The 23,517-nt window shown below is 46.0% G+C and overlaps 1 protein-coding gene across 1 annotated transcript; it reads left to right on the top strand.

Moving 5' to 3' along the window:
- Nucleotides 1–7,096: 7,096 nt before the first annotated feature.
- On the top strand, nt 7,097–15,352 carry LOC105012099 (platelet-derived growth factor subunit A). Its single transcript, XM_010872726.4, has 6 exons — nt 7,097–7,963; nt 8,352–8,448; nt 10,167–10,277; nt 10,386–10,573; nt 13,776–13,902; nt 14,710–15,352. Exons 1-6 carry the CDS (start codon nt 7,898–7,900, stop codon nt 14,718–14,720), a joined length of 600 nt encoding a protein of 199 aa, XP_010871028.1. The 5' UTR covers nt 7,097–7,897; the 3' UTR covers nt 14,721–15,352.
- Nucleotides 15,353–23,517: the final 8,165 nt, after the last annotated feature.

Below are 23,517 nucleotides of genomic sequence, written 5' to 3' on the forward strand. Positions count from 1 at the left end.
ATGCGGTATTTAAAAAACAACATCAACAGCTCCTTTAATCCTAAACACCGACTGAACTCTGACCTCAGGCTTTTAAGATGGTGAAACAGCCAGTCACAGGGCTCCTGGCTGAGATGTCGCTTATTGCAACAGATGTGGCCCAGAAAATGATTTGCTCTCTCTAGTAAATCTGGAAGACACACACACACACACACATCCTCAATTCATTTCCTGTGTTGTGACTCTGAATACTAGAGGATGGCACCATCTCTCCTGTCTGTTTTTCTCTGTCTTCACCTGTAGGGGGAGCAGTGTGTGTTTCGAAACCATGTTGGAGCCAGAGTTGCTATTGACATGTTAACTCGGGAAAAAGTCAGTAGTGGGAAACTGTCAAGGCAGGAGGTTTCTTTATGACTATGGTTCCTGAATGACTTGATCCATTTTTATTCCTGACCGTTTACTAATGTGGAAAGTAGATGACGCATTATTAACACTGGCCCCCATGACAGGTGCTGTGTGCGTGCGTGCGTGCGTGCGCGTGTGTTGCCTGGTAGCGACGGGGGCTGGCAGAGAGGGGTACTGTAGGGGTAAAGAACCCTGGGACCCTGCTGGCCAGCCATAACACAGCGCGGGAACGGTCACGTTCGCAGGGAAAGCCAAGGCCTCCAAGTGTGTTTGTGTCTGTAAGTGAGAGAGACATGGGAAGAATACAACTGCAGCAAATCTGTAAAGACGATTAATGGCCCTTATATCTTCCAGTGAGTGTTCTGACCAGATCCGCTAAGCCTGCTATTCTGTTTTTTTTTTTTTTATCTCTCGTCAAGACCGCCTGACCGCTCCCGTGAGGTCCCGCCACCGCTACGACAGCCCTACTGCTAGAGTTCAAACCTGTTACAGGGCCGTTTACCTAACGAGTGCATGGGTCTGCCGTTTGTCTAAGACATAGCTGAGATAAGCTTGACTTTGTCAAGGCTGTAAGATCCACGGTTTAATTTTACTGTGTCAATGTTCTGACTCAAGTCCACAAACTTTTATGATCTCTACCCGCAATGGCCAAAAGAGGCCCTGGTCACATTGACCCTATCCTACTGCTGTTATAAAACGATACAGGGCTGTATATATTACAGCCTTGTCACGTAATTTTTTTCCCCCATCCTTGCCTTGACGTCACATGGTTTGTCTCCCTCCCACTACTTCCTTAAGCTGTACTTGGCTCTACTACTGTTGCTGATCCAGTGTTTTCACTTTAATATATTTATGTTGTTCGTGACATAAATATGTTAATTCTGTATTTTTTTACACTGTATATTGCATGAATAGCCTAATGTTTTTGGTAACAGTACATACTCTAATCTGATGGTCTTTTCACCAGTCATTTTTGTTTGTCTCGTAATCTCTCTTTTAAAAGAAAATTGTAATTCTAGGCTACTGGAAGTCACCTGCAACGTTAAAAGAATTTATGCGGATGGGATGTAGTTTGAGCTAATTACGTTTTGATTAAATATTTTGTCATGCTTGGGTGCAAAAGCAAACTAGGATCCACTTGTTTTTCTGACGTTACTCATCTCTGCGACGAGACATGTGTGGTCCTACATACAAGGTTGCCAGATTTCATTGTCAGTAAACGAACATTCTCCTCTGAGGTTACTCATCTCCGCGACGAGACCTGTGTGGTCCTACATGCAAGGTTGCCAGATTTCATTGTCAGTAAACTAACATTCTCCCACTGACTCCAGAGCAAATTAACCCGCCCAAGCCCATTAAAAGTTGCCCAATTGGGCGTAGAAAATACCCCACCTGGTAACACGGCCAATATGGAAAAAGTTTCGTCCTACTGTCACATTTCGTCACAGTGTTTCGCTGGTGTTTTATCTGTGAGCGCAAAATTATATTTTACCATGCCAACACACAGAAGCGGTTGTCGCCTTTGAGTTTTGAATGCTGGGAAAACCCTGTGTATATAGAATCCCACCCGCCAAAGTGGCTAGTAAGAGTGACTGCGTCACACGCCACAGCCACATTTTTTAAATGAATGTGATGTTTCCACGTTGTTTTAAAGGAACGTGGTGTTAAAACAGCAAAGAAATCTGACTGAATGAATGTGATGTTGAAACCACAAGGAACACAGATGGCACTTCAAAAAAGTATTTTAAATGAGAGATTTGGTTTTAAACTAAGTCAGGTAAAAAGCTGCATTTTTGTTTTCGTTTGGTTTTACGTTTATTTCATTTTAGTTGACAGCTCAACCAAATGTAAATCGTGTAATTTAAATGCTTTCTTTGCCCAGTGGTGTGCTAGGTGTTTTTAGCATTGCACATACCCATCATCTAACTAACAAGCACATCCGAGTTAGAGATAAACAAAAGCCAACAGGTAATTGACTGAAAGCCAACCAAACATTGTTTGGGTTTACCCATACTTTCTCTTATCCAGTGTACACTTCTAAACACTTGTTTTATCCACTGCGTTAATAATGGCAGAAACACATAAAGGTCAACTGATGTCAAACAGTTTGAGTGGACCTATTAGATATGTCCTCAGAACTCCACCACAGAGAGAATTTGTTGGCTTGTCTTCTGTTTTTCTATTTCACAATCGCCCTCCGCATACTTTAATTCAACATTCAAGATTAGACTTGTGTGCTTTATTGTCTTAACTGTGCGCCTGTTATCAGTGTGTGTGTGTGTGTGTGTGTGTGTGTGTGCGCGCGTTTGAGTTATTCAGTGTGCATATGGTGTGTCTTATTCATTTTAATGAGTTCTCTGGAGAGATGCTAGCTGTGAAAACACCATGCTGTCAGGTCTCAAGTCCTGACACATGAGCGTTTTTCTGATCCTCTGCCTTCACCTGCTAGCAAGTTGGCTTGTGTAGAGCAATAATAACTGTCTAATTAACACACACACACACACACACACCTGCCTGCCATAACAGACGTTTTCATACCCAGAGTGCCTTGTGTCATCCTGAAGTAAAGGTTTGAACGGAGGTGGTGTGTGCGGGTTCGTGCACGTGCGTGCGTGCGCGGTTGCGAGAGACAGACCACACTCCCACTGATGTCACACACCTGCTTGTGCTTTCTGCTGGACCATCTGTGTCTGATGGTCCAGGTGTCTTCCAGTATTCCGTAAACACGTCGTAATGGCTGCTCGAAGGACACCGTAACGTAACACCAGTCTGTCACCCTGCTGTCTTGAAGAAGCCGCACACACACACACACACACTGGCTCCCTGTCTTTCCTTCCTTGGGCTACACTGAGGAGATTAGGAGACGGGGCAATTAGCAAACCACTCACGACCACTTTTACCACTCTGGGAAAGAAGGAGAGAAAATCCCTCCTTCTCCATCTGCCAAAAGGAGGGATTTCTCTTATTCCCCCCCATCGTCCGTGTAAAGGATGTGTTCCACTGAGTTCATTGGCCTGTGTTGCGAAGTAGGGGCCGCAGTGTCTGATCTGATGTGGTCATGTTGGCCCTAGCAACAATACCCTAGTGTCTCCACAGGCACTTTATTTTGGATGTCTGGTTAATGTGGGGGAAGTAGAAGGAATTGTTCCCTGTGTGTGTGTGCGTGCGTGCGTGTGCGTGCGTATGCGCACGCGCCCACCCGCCCGTTTGACAGAAACTCCGCCCCAGTTGTGGACAGTAGCGTCAGTCATCAACCTGATGACCAGCTATCAGTCAGGGGACTGACGGGTATCAAGGCTGGGGAACACCGACGAGGAGCGGGGAGATGGAGGAGCGTTGAGGGATGTTGGCCTTGGTACCACAGCTGCCGGGGTCGAGAGGCGTCGTGGGGAAGGCAGAGACGGTGGAGGGAAACGCATAGATTGGGATACAGAGGAGGATTAAGGGAAAGATTGCAAGAGACGTCTTTAGGAAGCAGCGGTGCAAATCCATTGCTCCGACTAATCTGTTACGGAGGCCGCCAGGGCAAGGCTCGGTGACAGGATGCTTACGGGTAAAGAGCGAAGCCGAAAGACTTGATGCTCACGACGGATGAGAAGCAGAATGTGTCAAAGTTCACTTTTCATGCCATAGCTTTAGTCGTTGACTTGACTGTGTTCACGCTGAATTTCCACAAACGCAAGGATGCAGGAGGAAAGACTTTGGACGGAGGAGCAGCCCTCGGCTTGGCAGTGTAAACCTCACTCAACAAGGTTTGATGAAACCCCCACTATATTCCTAATCCCTCATTGTAGCGACTCCCAGCAGACACAGAAGTCTGAAGACGAGGCCACCCTGTCCAACACCAACCCTGCGCGGTGCCGGGTGTAGGCCGTCTGTGCACGCGCCTGGCTTTTTCCAACAGATGAACAAGGCCTCTGTTCACCGGTCTGTCAATGGGAAGCCACGCAGAATCCACACGACAGGTAAACAAAATGCTAGCGTGTTTGAGCTAATCCAGGATACGGCTTCTGTTCACACCCCACTTACATTCATTCATGAATCTCACACTGGTCCCCCCCCCCCCCCCCTGGATGGCCAACAGCTGGCTTTCCCTAGGTTTAACGGTCGAAATCCATTGTGACTAACGTTTCTGGCATGGGTCCTTGAAATTGATTTGTGGTGGAGCGATAAAAGACAGAGGGGAAAAATACAGAAACCAGACCGAGTTTCAGATACTATTTGACATAGTGTCAAATAATAACAGCAGCAGAAGGGATGATCTTATTATTTCTTCTCACAGCAGAGGCTTCACAGCCCCCATAGTCCAGTACCCCGTCTTCGAGGCTTTCCATGTGTAGCAGGTTACCATGAGGTGGGGGGGGGGGGCAGCATCCAAGCACCCCTACTTCCCTCTGCGTGGAGGGCGGACCCACAGCTACCGCACCTTTTGAACTCCGATGAATCCTTTTACGATGCATGTCTGCCTGTCTTTTTGGTGGTTGGCAAACAAAATGGTTTGTCCCCTTCGTCTTTCGTGAAACCGTTGTGTGGAAACGCTGCAGTGTGTTGACAGTGTCGCTGTGCTATGAACACATTGTCTCTACTCTGTCTCTCTCTCGTGTTATCCATTCGTTTCTCTCTTGGTCAATATGTGGATCCATCTATATTGCTCCCTCTCTAAATGGCTGGATCTACCATGTTGTCTCGGTCTAGACTTTGGCCAGATATTGTCATACAGTATGTGCTTCTGCCTCAGGGACTCGTCTCTTCCTCCTGTCCAGAGGGAGAAACTGGCAGGATGAGAGGATGAGAGAGAGAGGAATCAGACAAAGGGAGGGATGTAAGTTTGAGAGACCAGATCACTGCCCATGGACTCAGTCTCCGGCGACTAGAGGGATGTTCAGGTTCTGGATCAGTTCGGTTCTGACCCAGTTGTCTTCCTAATCAGGACCTCTGTCCGACAAAAAATAATTATGGTGATGATTCCATTATAAAAAAAAAAACGACCCAGATTCAATAGAATAGAGTTTTATGAAAAGAGCTGTCTCTGGCTCTCAGTCTCTGTGTGTGTGTGAGAGTGTGTGTATGAGAGTGTGTGTGAGAGAGTACCTAGAAGTGTACATGTGTGTGTAATTGTGTACATGTGCATAAGAATGTCTGGCACCCTGCAGGAGTTAAGTACATCAGACCAAAGCGGCCCAAAGCAAAGCCATTCAGGGTTGATGAAGGGAGAGACAGAGCCACTGGGTCTCTGTATGGCTAAATGGCTCTTAATTGGGGTTGTGTCGCCCCAACAAACCCTGTTTCACTTCCTTCATCCGTCCTTCCCCTCTCGTTTCTCCCTTCTCTTTCCCCTCCCCTTTCTCCAAATGTACCTCTCCTTTACTCTTCTTATGGAGAGCAGGCAGGCTAGATCCAACCGAATGGATCAACTCGTTGTCCCACTCCCTCACACACAGGGACTCCAACCCGTTCCACGGAGGGCCGAATGTTCCCCTGGTTTCGCTCCAAACTTGCTTTCGATTAATTTGTCAAGGTCACCAGTTCGAAGCGCTCCTCACCTGGTTGTCTCAATCGGATACTGACTGAAAGGAAAGACAGAAAACCAAGCGGGACACTGGGCCCTCCATGGATTGAGTTCAACTCCCCAGGCGTAGGGGACCTGGTCAGCGCAGACAGTAACCCTTTAACACTGTCGGCCAAGTCTCTAGTTATAACGCTGACGGTCATGTAGCTGGTTAAGTTGTCTCTGGCTGAAGAGAAGGAGAGGGAGAAATAGGGGGAGGAGATGAAGAGCGGGCCGGCCCCAGCTGTGTCTGCTAGCTAGGGCAGCACCAAGTCCCCAAACGTTGTCACTTGTGGCACTGTTTTAAGTGTGTCTGGATGTGTGTGTGGATGTGTGTGTGTGTGTGGATGTGTGTGTGTCTGGATGTGTGTGTGTGTGTGTGTGTGTGTGGATGTGTGTGTGTGTAGGTGTGTGTCTGGATGTGGGTGTGTATGTGGGTGTCTGGATGAGTGTGTGTGTCTGGATATGTGTGTGTGTCTGGATGTGTGTGTCTGGATGTGTGTGTGTGTATGTGGGTGTCTGGATGTGTGTGTGTGTGTGTGTGTCTGGATGTGTGTGTGTGTGTCTGAATGTGTGTGTGTGTCTGGATGTGGGTCTGTATGAACCTCTGTTTTTTATCAAGTGTTGTTTTTAGCCCGAGAACACTGTGTCCCGTCCACCTCGACTCTGTTCCCTCCATCCCCTCTTCTTCACCCTCCATCCCCTCTTCTTCACCCTCCATTGCTCTTCCACTCCTTTCCTGGGGAGGTCAGTTGGGTCCAGTCTGGCCACTTATTAATGAACTCAATTAAACACCAATTAAACACAGACAGAGTCTGTCATCTGTAGCTGACCTGGGAGGGAGGCAGGAGAGAGGGCTTTGGTGTGAGGGACTTGAAGTGTGAACAGTTAGAGAGATCAAACCAGGGACAGATAGAGCGGTTAAAGGTGAGGTGTATGGGGACGAGAGACTCTGTTGATTAATAGCTGAGCCTCGCCCTAAACCCACTCACCCAACCGTTATTACAAATTAACTCCATCGTTAATCATCAGTGCATTGCATGTGGACAAAAATGTGTTAGCTACTCGCCCTGCTCGTGAAAAGACAAAGGGGCTCTTTAAGAACAGTTATAGACAATCGTGTTATTATCATCTACATATTTGCTGTGATCTTCAACCCAGCTGGGCAATGCACGGATGTGTGGTGGTCAAAAGCCAACTGTCTCCTGGTTTACGGCTCATTCAGTCCGTACTGGAGCGCGCATCCAGACAGCGGAGCTTCTGCGTCGTGACCGCGCCCCACCAGCCCCCAGCAGCGCAGTCGCTATATCCTATGACTCAAAGCGTACCGACTTCATTCACATCGGAGGTCACATAACTAGAGCACTGCGCGCAAGTGGCATTTGATACAAAATCCTTTCCACGAGAACATAAGCCGAACAAGGGGGACAGCTTTAACCTAATCATAATTTAAAGTTATCAACGGGACATAAAGTGGATGTTTTGGGAGGCTACCATTCAATAGACTGTGAAATATAAGAGTGTTGTCACAAAATGCTTAAAGGATTTAACGAAGATCCGAGAGAGAGTTCTTCACTTACAATGGATTATGATGGACAAAACGATTACATTTATCACATCTGTACGTTCTTATCAGTATTGCTGTTCTCTGTTTTGTGACTTATCCATCACTTACCGTGGAAGCCCAGGAAGAGACTTCAACAAAGGTCCACTTGAAATGCAAAGCTAATACACCTTAAAGTCACACCAACCTCCGCCAAGTTGCCTATAATAGCCTCAGAATTTTGACTGCCGTTTGAACTTATAATTTGGACTAGCCGTAGCGTCGTGGAGGTAGCGGCTCCACCCGAGGGATGGTCCTGGATTTCCAGGGTTTGGGAGCGACGCGTCGGCTCCTGCTTCTTGATCGGTGGTGGAACTGTTGGAACTTTATCTCGTTCTGGAGCCCATCGGACCTGAAAGGAGATGAGAGCCGCGTTTCTGAGCTTCCTACTCGCCTGCTTCCTGTGCCTCTTATGCAACGCCACTGAGGTATCTGTAAAGTAGTTTTGTACGAGTTTTACGAGCTTTGTACGCAGGGGGATTTATTTTATTCCCGTTTTTCGTGCAATATTTACCCCGTCAACAGGTGCAATAGTTTGTCTACTTATGCAAAGGTCCAGTCACCTGTAAATGTTTTTTATAGTACATTTAATTCACAAGATGCCTCACGTTATTTTGAATATACACTACTGAACCAAAAGTGGATGGTGTGCAGTTACATTATGCCATCTCCATATGTGGATCGATTTGGGTTTGAATACTTCAGTGCCTCATCGTTACACTTACGGACCCCTCTAGCCGCCGTATGCATTTCGGAACACATCTATTGTGAATTTATTGTCTAAAATCTAATTTTAATGTTTTAATTTTCTCCCAGGAGGTCTCTCTCCCCCGGGAGCTGTTGGAGCGTCTGTCCCATAGTGAGATCCGCAGCATCAGCGACCTCCAGCGGCTTCTGGAGCTAGACTCCGTAGGTAAAGCAAACATTTTCATTTTTCAATACCTATCACATAGCCTAAGGTTATTTCTACACTGTGTCGAATCCTGCATAAAACGTTAACCGGACTGAATTTAAACGATTACTCGACTTGTCCCCTCCTCTTTCCCTTACCTAACGATTCCGGAATTGTTCTAGAAAGTTCAGGGTCAGAAATTCTTGACCCCCGTGAAGGACTGCGGTTGTTCAATACAGACATGAGTACATTTTCTGGATTTAAATTTTTTGGAAATTACCAAGAGCATATCTTGCTCTCATGATAACTACTCTGCTTGAGATCAGCGGAGAAGTACAATCATTGATACACGCGAGGAGTTATTTCCTGCAGCTTAGAGTTCGAGTGAGCAAGATAGGTTGAGTGTGCAACAGCAGTATTCATATCTTTATTTACTTTCCCTTCATTGTCATTTAAAGGGTTAGATCACAGTACCTGGACTATAATATAACATTCCAAGTGCCTTTATCCTTTCAAAACTTGTAAATTAGTACTTACAATTGTAAATTAGTTTTTTGTTTTCTTTTACATTTTTATTTAAACATAGCTTTTTTATGACAACTGTTTTCCACTTTGGCAGTGTGAATAAGTGTTTGCCATAAAGCTCTTAAAACTTGAGTAAGAGAGAGAGAATGTAAGAGTGGGATGGAGGGAGAGGAGGATAGAGGGAGCAACAGACAGGATGACTCTCTGTGACCATGCCCCTCTCTGGTAGTAAAACTGCCTCACTGGCTGTTGCTAGGAGACAACAGGAGCTGCCCCTGCGCCTCTGGGCATGGGACCCCGCCGTACAGCTGCCACAATCTCAGTGACTGTTGCTAGTGTCAAACTAACCTTTTCATCCATACCGAAATAGCTGTGAAAAAATGTTCGGGGTGAGTGTATAAACGAGCCACCTGTTGGAGGCTGATAGGGGGGAAATGCTTTGGAAAATGTCTCTGGGACATATATCAAATATAACAAATGTCTTTAAGCACTTTACGTTGTCCAACCATTATCACGCTAATGAACTACTTGCCTTCATCCTACTTGAAACACTTTAATAAATAGCTTTTTCATCATATGTAATTTTGGTTTAAACGACTCTCCAGCATTAACTCTGGTATTATTGAGATGCAAATAGGCTGCTTTGCTCTCTCCTTGATCTGCTGGGGAGGGGGTGGGGGTCAAGTGGCTGTCTACATTATGCTGTTGTCATGCTGTCCATTATTTGTGGAGTGGCAGTGCAAAGCTGAATGGCACACACACACACACACACACAAACAGTTACACACACACACACTAGGGTGTGAATGGTTGCTGTGTAGTTATGTATAATTCATGGTTACATTCCTGCTTGTCAGACTCTGAGAGCTAGGAGGCTTTGTGTTGTTCAAGACATACGGCAAGTAGAGGAGTTCCTGCACGTACACGCCATAACACAAATAAACTTGCAAAAGACACACACACACAAAGCACACACATACTCAAACGCATTCCCTCTTTTTGGTCAGTCAGAATTCAGGTTGCAACCAAACAAGGAGATGGAGATCATACCAATATTCATAGAAACCTTCCTGGCAGCTGGCTGGGACATAAACAAGACAGGATTGTTCTTTTGCAATGTTCAGCAGTGACGTGTTGGTGTGTGTTTGTGTGTGAGCGTCTATCTGACGTGTGTGCCTTTGTGCGATGTGTGTGCCTTTGTGTGCGTACCACAGAGAATGAGGTGATTGAAGGGACCAGCACGAGGCACTATAACAAGGCCTTCCCATACAGCAACCCACACCTGAAGAGCTCTCAGACACACTCCAGACGCAAGAGAAGCATCGGTAAGCGTGCGTGCATGCGTGTGCGTGTGTGTGTGTGTGTGTACGTACGTATACCATCCCTTCCATCTCTCTACGCTGTCATTTTCAACCCCTCCCCTCTGACCCCAGAGGAGGCGTTGCCGGCGGTGTGTAAGACTCGTACAGTGGTTTACGAGATCCCCCGCAGCGCCGTGGACCCGACCGCGGCCAACTTCCTCATCTGGCCTCCCTGTGTGGAGGTGAGGAGGTGCACGGGGTGCTGCAACACCAGCAGCATGCACTGCCTGGCCTCCCGGAAGCATCACCGCACCGTCAAGGTAGCGCACGCACCCACACACACCCACACACACGCACGCACCCACACACACCCACACACAACCACACACATGCACCCACACACACCCACACACACGCACCCACACACACCCACACACATGCACCCACACACACCCACACACATGCACCCACACACACACACGCACCCACACACACCCACACACACGCACCCACACACACGCACCCACACACACCCACACACACCCACACACACGCACCCACACACACCCACACACACGCACCCACACACACACAACCACACACACGCACCCACACACAACCACACACACGCACCCACACACACCCACACACACGCACCCACACACACGCACCCACACACAACCACACACACGCACCCACACACACCCACACACACGCACCCACACACACGCACCCACACACACACACTTGGATTGATCCAAGTCAGTTGCAGGAGCCTAAACCTGGATTGTGTGTGTGTGTGTGTGTGTGTGGGGGGGGGGGGGGGTATGAGTGTGGGTATGGGTGTGAGTATGGGGTGGGTGTGTGTGTGTGTGTCATTCAGACCAGGAATCCCATGCAGCCCCAGGAAAATTAGTCTCTGCCGGGGCTGGCACATAAACATCTAGTTAACCCAGCCATCTTATACACACATACACACACACACACACAAAAAAGTATTTTTTGATGTGTTTCAGTAAGGGAGTGGGGGATTGAATGTGTATGAGAGAGAGAGAGAGAGAGAGAGAGAGAGAGATGGAGATAATCATGTAGAAATATAGATCATTTATTACGATCTGAGCTGAGAAAGAGGGAGAGTGTGTGTGCGTGTGTGTGCGTGTGTGTGTTTATGATCTCGGTGCCTCATACATTCACCATGGGAGTTATTGTGTTGCCAGACAGTCTAATCATGCTCAGCCACTTGCCAGATCTTTGCCCTTCTCATTGGCCCGGTTGTCTTCCTGGTCAATGGTTCCTCAGTCTTCCTTCTTGGACCGGTCTTTACAGAACTAAAGATGCTGTCTGTCTGTCTGTCTGGCTTAGTCTTTCCATTGGTGTGTGTTTGTGTGTGTCTGGCTTGGCTTGGCTGTTGCTTGTGTGCTCGAGACAGTGGAAACAGTGGAAAAAGTAATAATTTTCTGGGTGCTGAGACATTATAATTTTCTGGGTGCTCCATTTCCCAGCCTATGCCTGTGTGTTTACTTCCTGGTTAGGCTGAACCCAGCTGAACCCAGCCGCTTTGAGCTGAATTGGGGATGAACTGGAGATTGAGCCCATATAAATGGAGGGCATCAAATGTCATAGAGTTATGCCTCTTATTTTAAGTTAACAACTGCAAATAATCAACATAACTACTCTAAATATGAACGTGAATTACGTACATATGCATAAGAGAGAAAGGGACAGGGAAATGAAGCAGGATGGACGGAGAGGAACCTACATGGGGGGAGGAAGGGAAAAGGAAGTTGGGGAATGGGGGCTAAGGAAAGATATGGGGGACAGAGACAGAAACAGAGAGAGATACACAGAGAGAAAGAGACAGAGAGAGATGGATGAGATGAATGGGCAGATGAGAAGGAAATGGAAGAGTGTAGATTTGATCCCGAGATCTGCCTCCTGGAATCCCAATATCAGATAAAAGTCGATCTCATTCTCGCTCTTTCTTCTCCCTTTTTTCCCTCTTTGTCTCTGTCTTAGAGGAAATCAAAACATAAGTCTCCTATATATACTTGGATTCGACTACAAAGACAAAACTATGCAGCGGAAAATATCCACATGCACGGACGCGCACGCACGCACACACGCTCACACACACACACACACACTGTGACTTGCAGGAGAAGCCCTTCAGGGTGTGTGTGTGTAATGTGTGTGTTGTTCATATGCCTATTTACTAACCCACCTCTGCTTTTCTGAAGAAGACTTTCAGCCCTTTATAAGCAGCTGCACTAGAAGTCAAAGTCTTTTTATTGTCAAAACAACATTATGGTGTATATTTTTATTATTTATATCTTAACAAGTGCTTCCATTAGTTCAGAAAAGGAAACAGGTTGAGGTTTCATCTCTGTAGTATTGAAACATGCAGTGTACGCCAATGCTTGTAGGATCTAGTCCGTATTCATCACCAGCTGTTGTGCACTGGGTTCTGTTTAACTCAATAACTGTCTCACTGTTTCTGCTGTTCTGCTCTGGGTTCTGTTTAACTCAATAACTGTCTCACTGTTTCTGCGTTTCTGCTCTGGGTCCTGTTTAACCCATTAACTGTCTCACTGTTTCTGCTGTTCTGCTCTGGGTCCTGTTTAACCCATTAACTGTCTCACTGTTTCTGCTGTTCTGATCTGGGTTCTGTTTAACACAATAACTGACTCACTGTTTCTGCTGTTCTGCTCTGGGTCCTGTTTAACCCATTAACTGTCTCACTGTTTCTGCTGTTCTGCTCTGGGTCCTGTTTAACACAATAACTGACTCACTGTTTCTGCTGTTCTGCTCTGGGTTCTGTTTAACACAATAACTGTCTCACTGTTTCTGCTGTTCTGGCCTGGGTTCTGTTTAACCCAATAACTGTCTCTCTGTTTCTGCTGTTCTGATCTGGGTTCTGTTTAACACAATAACTGTCTCACTGTTTCTGCTGTTCTGCTCTGGGTCCTGCGTAACCCATTAACTGTCTCACTGTTTCTGCTGTTCTGCTCTGGGTTCTGTTTAACCCAATAACTGTCTCACTGTTTCTGCTGTTCTGCCCTGGGTCCTGTTTAACCCAATAACTGTCTCTCTGTTTCTGCTGTTCTGCTCTGGGTCCTGCGTAACCCATTAACTGTCTCACTGTTTCTGCTGTTCTGCTCTGGGTTCTGTTTAACCCAATAACTGTCTCACTGTTTCTGCTGTTCTGCCCTGGGTCCTGTTTAACCCAATAACTGTCTCTCTGTTTCAGCTGTTCTTCTCTGCTTCCTTTTGGTGTGAAGCAGCTGGTGTGTGTGTGTGTTTGAGTAGATTTGTTGTAACAGTGTATGTTCAGACTTGACAGAGAGGAGAGGCTTGTGCAATCAGTCCTGGAGGTGTAGCAGGCTTGGCTCACTGTCTGAGAGACGTTTGGTTCTGTCTGTAATATCCTCACATTATATAAAAGAGGCACTCTCCAGACCTCGCTAGCCATTCTCATCTCTCTCTCCTTATCCTCCCTGCCTCGCTCTCTCTCTCTCTCTCCAGGTGGCTAAGGTGGAGTACGTGAGGAGGCGTCCCAAACTCAAGGAGGTGCAGGTGAGACTGGAGGAACACCTAGAGTGCATATGCACCTCCAAACGTCACATCAAGGAGCTGTACGATACAGACAATGGTAAATAATGCTAAACTATTGAAGGTTCCTTTATCTATTTTTCCGGCGTCTCTAAAAACACATGAATAAAATGATAATAGGGTTTGATTATAGGGTCATTAAGGTAGGCAGTTAACACCCCAGCCAATCATTGAAGGTCAAATCATCAAGGGAAACTCAAATCAGGGCTGCACTCCAAACACTACAAAACACAGGTTTTTTCACCCTACGCCCTTTGCATTTTCCTCAGAGGAATCTCCATCAAAACAAATCTTAAGTGCCGGTCCAATTCACAAAATGCCTCTCAGCCTTTGATTTGGCTTGAAGGGATGAATGAACACATTGCTCACCTGCAGGGTTGATGTCATCCACAACTGAATGCAAACTGTAGTCAAGTGCCTAACAATGGTGGCCACGAAATATCACATTTATTCAACACATCTACATTTCTCTGTCAGACTCAAACCTGATTGGTCTGACACCTTGTGTGGAGGAGCTAACATCACTTTTGCTTACTTGCTCCAATGTAATGGCTGGTACACTATGATGAGACAATGTCCATCGGCTGTCCACTTTGCCTCTGGAGTGCAGCCAATATATTTGAATCATTAAAACAGGATAGGGCAATAAAATTAGGCAGCAGTTAATTGGTCACTAGTGTTTTGGCTGCTTTGTTTTAGGTTGATCACAATCGATATGGTGGTTTGGTGGTGAAAGATGGCGGTGTCTAAAATTAAAGTGTTTTAAATAGCGAACATTTGCAATTGTAATGTTTTGCCTGCAGCCACAGTGTTAATGTTTTGTCATTACACTTCTTTTTTCCATCAGCCGTAAGGTGAAGAAGGATGGGTGGATGAGATAAAGAGAATAAAGAAAATAATGGAGTGAAGAAAACATTTAGACTTTCATTTTTACTGAGACTGAAATATGGCGTTCTGCCACATCGCCTGTAATGGTGGTGAGATGAACTGCTTGGTACCAGGACGGAGAACATTGCATTCCCACCAGATGACAACTTATTAACAAGAAAAATCTTTGACAAGGAATGAATGCTTTCGGAAGAAGCAAATAAGGACTTCCTTTTTAAGAGTGGGTGTGGCTTTCATTGGATGATAGATAGGGGGGGCTGGGATATTGGAGGACTATTGAAAATGTAGTTTTGACTACAAGACTTCTCTCCTGACATTGGATTACAAGTGGTTTGGAATCCTAGCAACCCTCCTCCTTTCCATTGGTTTCCGAGGACAATGGCCAACCAGGGTTTTGTTTTATATTCCAAGCACTGCTATCCTCCTCCTTCTTCAATGGAAAGCATATCAGTTATGTATATCCTGTTATTTTTGTAATCCTTGTTTTCTATTACTGACTGACTTCTCGATTCTTCTCTGCTTTGTATCCACATAAAGGAAGGGTGAGTTATTTTCTACCCCAGAAACAAGTTGTTGTTACTAATAAACTATTTATATGTCAATATGTTGTCTTTCATTTTTGCCAGAAATCCAGTATTGATTTGGTGTGTTTGTGAATTTTTCAGAAACATCAAAGTACACTATATGGCCAAAGAAATGTGGACACCCCTACTAATTATTGAGTTCAGGTGTTCAGCCACAGCCAATGCCCACAGTTGCATAGCATCCAAAACATAGCCATGAAATCTCCATAGACAAACATTGGCGGTGCAATGGGTTGTACTGAAGAGCTCAGTGACTTTAAATGTGGTACTGTCATAGGATGTCACGTTTGCCACAAGCTACTAGATCTGCCCCAGTCAACTGTAAGTCCTATAATTGTGGAAGTGTCTAGGAGCAACAACAGCCCAGCCACTAAGTGGCGGACCACAGAAACTCACAGAGTGGGGATGTCGAATGCTGAAGCGCGTATTGTGTAGAAATCACCTATCATCTGTTGCATTACTCACCACAGAGTTCCAAACTGCCTCTGGAAGCAACATCAGTACAAGAACTGTGAGTCGGGCTCTTCACGAAATGGGTTTCCATGGCCGAGCAGCTGTACACAACCCTCAATGCACAATGCCAAGCGTCAGCTGGAGTGGTGTAAAGCACGCCGCCACTGGACTCTGAAGCAGCGGGAAAGTGTTCTCTAGAATGATCAATCATGCTTCACTATCTGGAAGTCTGATGGACCAATCTGGGTGTGGCAGATGCCAGGAGGACGTTACCCACTGAGATGCATAGTGCCTACTGTAAAGTTTGGTAGAAGAGGGATAATGGTCTGGGGCTGTGTTTCAGGGTTTGGGCGAGGCCCCTCAGTTCCAGTGAAGGTTAATCTTAATGCTACATGTTACAAAGACATTTTAAAATGGATGTAGATTTCTTTAGACATTTCAGTTGGACAACGAATGTGTGTTGCTCCCTTGCAACTCCTTGTGGTTGGTTGAGTGCCGTCGAGCTAAATGGTGACAGTAGGCAGAAGAAAGTGCACCCCTCCATGCGACTGAATGGTATGATGAGAAGGGAGTACATTAGTCTGGCCGGCTGGGAACTGCCACAGGGCAGGGCCACAGATATCACAAACTGGGATGAGAGCACAACCCGGTTATGCTGCTGCACCTGATTCAGAGCTTTTTAGTGTGGAGCTGCTAAAATCACATCCCTTTCTATATGCAATGTTTTATTCATTATGACCTAACAGGCCAAACTGATCCCGGATCAGTTCTACTACGCTGAGCCACTTGGTGACTACAGACCCAGGTAGTGGTTTAGATAAGAACACCTAATAGGTTAATATGAGAATTATTGTACATTCTCATGAAGGGAAAGGAAGCAGTTTATTTGGAAATGAAACTGTGGAGGAAGTGAATGCTATTTAAAGTGACTTCATTCGATTCCTGTGTTGATATTATATTACTTTCAAAGGGGCCTTTGGCGAGAAGGTGACTCAATTTCAAAACATTTAGGATAACTTTGAAATTCTCACAAACAGGAAATAGCTTTGATAAGGCAATATTCTTGTAAAACTGTTATATCATAACTGTCAGAAATGTTACTGTTTTAACAATCTCCTTTGTTACCACAATGGACTGAAACACAAGCACCATTAGCCTAGCCTGGAGGCGAAATTGCATGTCTTTGGGGTTTGTCGGTATGATATTAATCTACCGTGCCCAAAACCCAACCAAAGCCTCAAACCATAAACTGCTACCCCATAATGCTTTTCCAAAACTCAACCAAAACCTCTAATCATAGACTGCTATCCCATAATCCTTCTCAAACCCAACCGAGACCTCTAACCATAAACTGCTATCCCATAACCCTAAGTACAGCCCAAACTGCAGCACTCAAAGCAGAAGACAGATGCATTTCCTCTGTTTCAGCTGTTACAGTCTATGGCGATGACAGTGCCTGGACTATATATTCAAATGTTAATCCTGACAAAGAAAACAGATGCTATAATTGAATGACTGTCAGGGCAGACTGTATTCAGGAACAGTGAACAGAACAAACGTCGGATTGCGATGTGCTTTTAATGGAGGCAACCCAGACGGGGTGACTTCATATTGGTTTGAGGTTGTGTTGCGTAACGAAACGTTGCCAGGGTATTTCTCTTGGAGCGGTTGGTATAAACGATCACTGGAGACATTCGCCAATATTCTAAACAGACTGTGCTTCTGGACACACACACACACACATACACAGCCACATTGGGATTTTGGAATTGAGTACCCACTCACTGCTAGCTGCAAAACATAAACTTCCTAATTGAGGGGGTTATACTGTCAGACAAAGGGGACTCTGTGTCGGGTGTGTGTGTGTATGTGTGTAGTGGGGGTGCGGTTGTGTATTTGTGTAGGAGAAAAGCCAGTTTGCTTTCACGCTGCATTATGTTAGAAATCTCCCACACCAGTCCAACTTAGTGGGAGCGACTTTAACCTACAGCACAGTGTGGCTGGGAGCTGTTCACCGTTTACCATGAGAGCTAAAGAGATGGAGAGGTGGGGAGCGAGAAGGAGAGACTGCAACGGCGGGATGGATGGGAGACAGGGAGGAAGGAGAGATGAAGAAGTGGATAAGATATGGCGAGACCCAGATGAGAATATGAGATTTAAAGCGAGGGAGTGAATGTTGCGAGAGAAATAAAGGAGGAAAGAACGATGTAAAGAGAGACAGATGGGGCTTAAGACTCCGTATAAGTGCTTTTGAAAGGCGAGAGGAGAGCGAGGAGGGTGAGGAGCAAAAATGAAATGAAAAAAAGAGGAGAGAAGCATGGAGTAAAAGAGGGAGAGCAGAGGGGGGAAACCCCAGCTAAAGCCCTAGCCGTACAAAGCCAGATTAGCGGCGAGTGCCCAACAGGTCACGGATGAGCCCCTGTTGCCAAACATCTGATCTGGGATCAGTTTGACTCACTCCTCCCATCCTCAACATTCACTGGGATGAGAACCGATCTGACGCCAAATCAGTGGCCGGGGGGAGACGTCTGTCGTGTCACCGGGAATAATCCGAGCGAGCTACCGTTCTGTCCACACCGCGGAGAATCCTCTGGGACTAAGCTAGATTGTCCCACACATGGACATGTAATCCTGAACACTGTAACCTGAATCCCGGCTCTATTTCAGGGACGACCTGGAGTCAGGAACATATATCCCACAGCGTACGTAATGAATATGCCACTTAGTAAAGAGGGCTTGGGTCTGAGCCGGACTGCAGCACAGTAACGGCATTGATCTTCCTTAGTACACGAGGCTGTCACTGCCCCTCTCACCATACAGGACAATATTCTGGATTTGGTTTGGGATCCCCCGTTAGCAACTGGGGGGGGGGGGGGGGGGGGGGGGCTTTACCAAGACGACCGGGACGTCTGCACTGTGCTTACGGTGAAAACGATCACTGAGAGAACCCGAGAGTCTCAACGTTTTTTATTTGTCTGGCCAAATGAGTTGGAGGCAGAGAGCCAAAACTAGACGTATGGGGTTACAGTGAGTTGGTATTTCTTACTGATACTGACCATCTGTGGCGCTTCCAAGAGGTCTGAGCTACCGCCTCCGGAGCGTATATACTGCTGGAATATAAAGTGAGTCTGGCCCAACCGCAGTTTCAGCAAAAACAACTATTCTATTCCCTGTTTTCATGTCCAATTACGAGTGTAAATATAAAAATAAAATGTAATGATGACTCTGATCTCTAAAGTGACTATTTAGGCAACGGCTTCTCGTTTTGTTCCCCTGGAATATGTCTTCAAATGGTTTTATACACACTTCTGATCATGGGTTTGTTTGTGTGCTGCTGTTGCCTCACAACAGGTATGACTGAAAATGACATGACTACGCACAATAGGTAAAAAGGTAGGCTGTTATGTTTTCCATTTTCCAAAACTCGATTGTAGTCAGATCTCTATAGCCCCTACAAAGGTCCCATGGATTCAAGGGACCTTGGAAAGACATGTCATATTTAAGCGTAAATCAGCAAAAATAAAAATAAAAAAAAGATTCTGAACATGTCATGACAGCTTCATTACAAACAGCTGTAGGTGCTGATGCACATCCAGAAAACACGTTCCAGAATCTAAGACTCAAATCTTGGAGTCACAGGTGGGCCACTGTGATGATGAATCCCCCCAGGAGATCTTTGAAATAACCCATGAGTATGAGATAGTTGGGAAGGGAAAAAGGGCCCAGAGCCAACAACAGAGAGTACAAGTCATTTTAATTTGAGTAAATTTATTTAAAAACTGAAATATCTCTGCCATGTTATATCCTACTGGTGGGATAGGAAGGTTAAGCCCTGGTTTCAGCTCAGAGACCATAGGACCACATCACCAAAAGACCACCTCACTGAGACCACAGGAACACATCACCAAAAGACCACCTCATTGAGACCATGGGAACACATCACCAAAAGACCAACTGAATGGCAGCACAGGAACACATCACCAAACGACCAACTCAAGGGCAGCACAGGACCACATCACCAAATGAAGGGCACCACAGGAACACATCACCAAAAGACCACCTCACTAAGACCATAGGAACACATCACCAAAAGACCACCTCACTGAGAGCACAGGAACACATCACCAAAAGACCACCTCACTAAGACCATAGGAACACATCACCAAAAGACCACCTCACTGAGACCACAGGAACACATAATCCAAAAGACCAACCAAACGGCAGCACAGGACCACATCGCCAAAAGACAATGAACTGGACAAACATCATGATTGACAGCATCACCCTGTTCTATATCCACGAATCAAAAGCTGTTGTTCTTACCCTGAATTGCTCCGGGTTAAGGTCAAGCTCGAAAGTCAGGGATGTCAGCTTGGGTTAAGAGAGTAAGAAAGGGAAAAAAGAGTGAGCGGAATCCACTGAATAAACGACTGAATACATTATAGAATGACAGACAGACATTCCTACATACCATGACATGATGTCAACAGGTTCTCATATTGTCTCCTCTCCAGCTCCTCATCTCTCCTTTTCCTCCTTCCTCTCCTTTCATCTCAGACTCCTCTCGTCCTCTCTGCGTCAACAGGTCATCTCCACGGTGTCATTCTGTGACCATCTGACCGGATGATCCTGTCCTCCTCCCGCTGACCGGTGCTCTCTCTTACCCCCCCCAGATAAGCAGTTACAGTACCGTGGACCGGCATTCCATGATCAAACCTAGAAGATGAACAGTTGTGGGGAAAACCTCGGAAGTGCAGATGTGATGTACAGGACGGTATGGTTTGGTGAGAGGAGGCCTCAGTTAGAAAGGCTGTTGTTTGACACTGGGACTTACTTTACCCACATAATGTTGTTTACAGACCGTAAATGGAAACTCATGCTCTTCTAACTCGTAGGTGGAACTACAAGAGGTCGCTTTTTGACCCACCGTAACAATTTCACTCCTCCTTACTGATGTACCCATTTCCTGTGCTTGCCTCCTCCCCTTCTTCCTGCCTGGAATGCATTGGGTAGGTAAACCAACAGGATATGATGTCACAGGATGACAGCCATGAGCGGCTTTTCATATCCGGACCTGGCATTCTAAGATTGCAGAAATCAGCCAGCTGACTCATCGAACGTTGGGAAACATAGAAATGCTATGAATAGAAACAGCACAGCATATTTTTCTGAATGAAATGAGGAAAAAATAAGGAATGAGAAAAGAAAATCAATATTGACATTCTTTCCTGTCAGTTGTGTCCTCTCACGGGACAATAAGAAAGTGTAGCTGGCTAAGGCCTTTAAGTAGGTGACTTAATAAACCTAACTGGGAGCAGTGGGGATTAGAGGGGAGGGAGGTGGTCTTACTCTAAACACAATGGGGAGCAGCAGGGTCCAAGTCTGGAAAAAGATGAGGAGTAAGGGAGGAGGGGAGGAGCGGCCGGGGAAAAGGGAGCAGGATGGGTTGTTCATAGAGTCACAGAGGGACCCTCAGGGTAACGGCAGCTTGATCTCTATCAAATATCCCAAACCCCACCCCCACATTTACCATGACCCCTCCCCCTTCTCCTCCCTGATTACTATTATTCAGCTTCCTTAAAGCTTTCAAAGCCCCCCCACCTCCTGTCCTTCCCACAACCCCCAACACACTTTAAGAAACGCTCCTGCTGTCAACAACACGCACACCCACGCAGGCACGCACGCACGCACGCACACGCGTGCTCACACGCGCACCCCCACGCACACGCCACCTACACTAAAACATCTACGCCTCATTCCTGTTTGAATCACTTCAACACCGCGGCAGCCATTGTCTTCGGTGGGCCCGCGAAGCCGGTGGAAATACCCAGCTAGAGTTTGTTTCAACCAGACAAAGAGCCCGTGGCCTTGTTTTGACAGAGTGACTGGAGAGAGGATGGGGAGAGAATGGAGTAGAAATGAAAGGCTCCGTCCGTAGGTCGCTAAGTGCTTTTTGATGGACTTGCTGCGTGTCGGCTCCAGTCACTCAAACAGCTGGGGGTCGGAGTGTGTTTGTGTGTGTGTGTGTGTGTGTGTGTTTGCGCGCACGTGACACTGCATTGCTTCACGTTACATGACAATCCCATTCGCACCGCTGTCGTGTCTCATGCTCTCCCTGCTGCCCATTGGCTGCCTGGGTAACAGGTCACGGACTGTGATGTATGAGTGATGCGGTAAGCCAAGTCCATCAGTCTATCACACTGCGGCCTGCGATGCTTCACTGTGGTCCCTAGCCCCTAACCCCCCCCCCCCCACACACACACACACACACACACACACATTTTCATTATCTTCAGAAGCCATTAAGAGCCAACATCTGCTTCCCAAATTGCATGCTATTCACTACATAGTGCGTCCTGGGGTCCATAGGGCTCTGGGCAAAGGAGGGCACTATTTTGTGAAAAGGGCACAATTCTGGGATGAAGCCAGATTGAGTTTAGTTAACAGCTAGCTGGTGCTTAACTGGTAGAAAAAAAACTCCATATAAAGCCCATATTATTGCCAACTATGATGAAAGTTCACTGTAAAGTCCAGAGTGATGGAAAAAGGCCACACAGACAGATCCCATTTAAACAAGCCTATATGTCATAAAATTTGAATATCATCAAAAAGTTGATTTATTTCAGTAATTCCATTCAAAAAGTGAAACTTGTATAATGTATACATTCATTCCACACAGACTGATATATTTCAAGTGTTTATTTCTTTTAATTTTGAAGATTATAACTGACAACTAATGAAAACCCCAAATTCAGTATCTCAGAAAATTTTAATATTGTAAAAAGGTTCCATTTTGAAGACACCTGGTGCCACACTCTAATCAGCTAATTAACCCAAAACACCTGCAAAAGCATTTAAATGGTCTCTCAGTCTAGTTCTTTAGGCAACACAATCATGGGGAAGACTGCTGACTTGACAGCTGTCCAAAAGACAACCATTGACACCTTGCACAGGGAGGGCAAGACACAAAAGGTCATAGCTAAAGAGTCTGGCTGTTCACAGAGCAATGATCCTGCTCTGTGTCCAAGCACATTAATAGAGAGGCGAAGGGAAGGAAAAGATGTGGTAGAAAAAAGTGTACAAGCAATAGGGATAACCGCACCCTGGAGAGGATTGTGAAACAAAACCCATTCAAACATGTGGGGGAGATTCACATAGAGAGGACTGCAGCTGGAGTCAGTGATTCAAGAACCACCACGCTCAGACATATGCAAGACGTGGGTTTCAGCTGTCACATTCCTTGTGTCAAGCCACTCTTGAACAAGACACAGCGTCAGAAGCGTCTCGCCTGGGCTAAAGACAAAAAGGACTGGACTGCTGCTGAGTTATGTTCTCTGATGAAAGTAAATTTAGCATTTCCTTTGGAAATCAAGGTCCCATTACCTGGTTTAAGGGCCATGGTATCCCTGTTCTTAATTGGCCAGCAAACTCGCTTGACCTTAACTCTATAGAAAATCTATGGGGTATTGTGAAGAGGAAGATGCGATACGCCAGACCCAACAATACAGAAGAGCTGAAGGCCATTATCAGAGCAACCTGGGCTCTCATAACACCTGAGCAGTGCCACAGACTGATCGACTCCATGCCACACCGCATTGCTGCAGTAATTCAGGCAAAAGGAGCCCCAACTAAGTATTGAGTGCTGTACATGCTCATACTTTACATGTTCATACTTTTCAGTTGGCCAACATTTCTAAAAAGCCTTTTTTTGTATTGGTCTTAAGTAATAT

Source organism: Esox lucius, chromosome 9 (assembly GCF_011004845.1).
Source record: "Esox lucius isolate fEsoLuc1 chromosome 9, fEsoLuc1.pri, whole genome shotgun sequence".
NCBI classification, from domain to species: Eukaryota; Metazoa; Chordata; class Actinopteri; order Esociformes; family Esocidae; genus Esox; species Esox lucius.

What these genes read in the sequence shown, in the direction of transcription:
- LOC105012099 (XM_010872726.4), top strand. Translation starts at nt 7,898, where the DNA reads ATGAGAGCCGCGTTTCTGAGCTTCCTACTCGCCTGCTTCCTGTGCCTC. An exon ending in TCTGGAGCTAGACTCCGTAG is followed by an intron (nt 8,449 to 10,166) that starts GTAAAGCAAACA and finishes TGCGTACCACAG; the next exon opens with AGAATGAGGTGATTGAAGGG. An exon ending in AGCATCACCGCACCGTCAAG is followed by an intron (nt 10,574 to 13,775) that starts GTAGCGCACGCA and finishes CTCTCTCTCCAG; the next exon opens with GTGGCTAAGGTGGAGTACGT.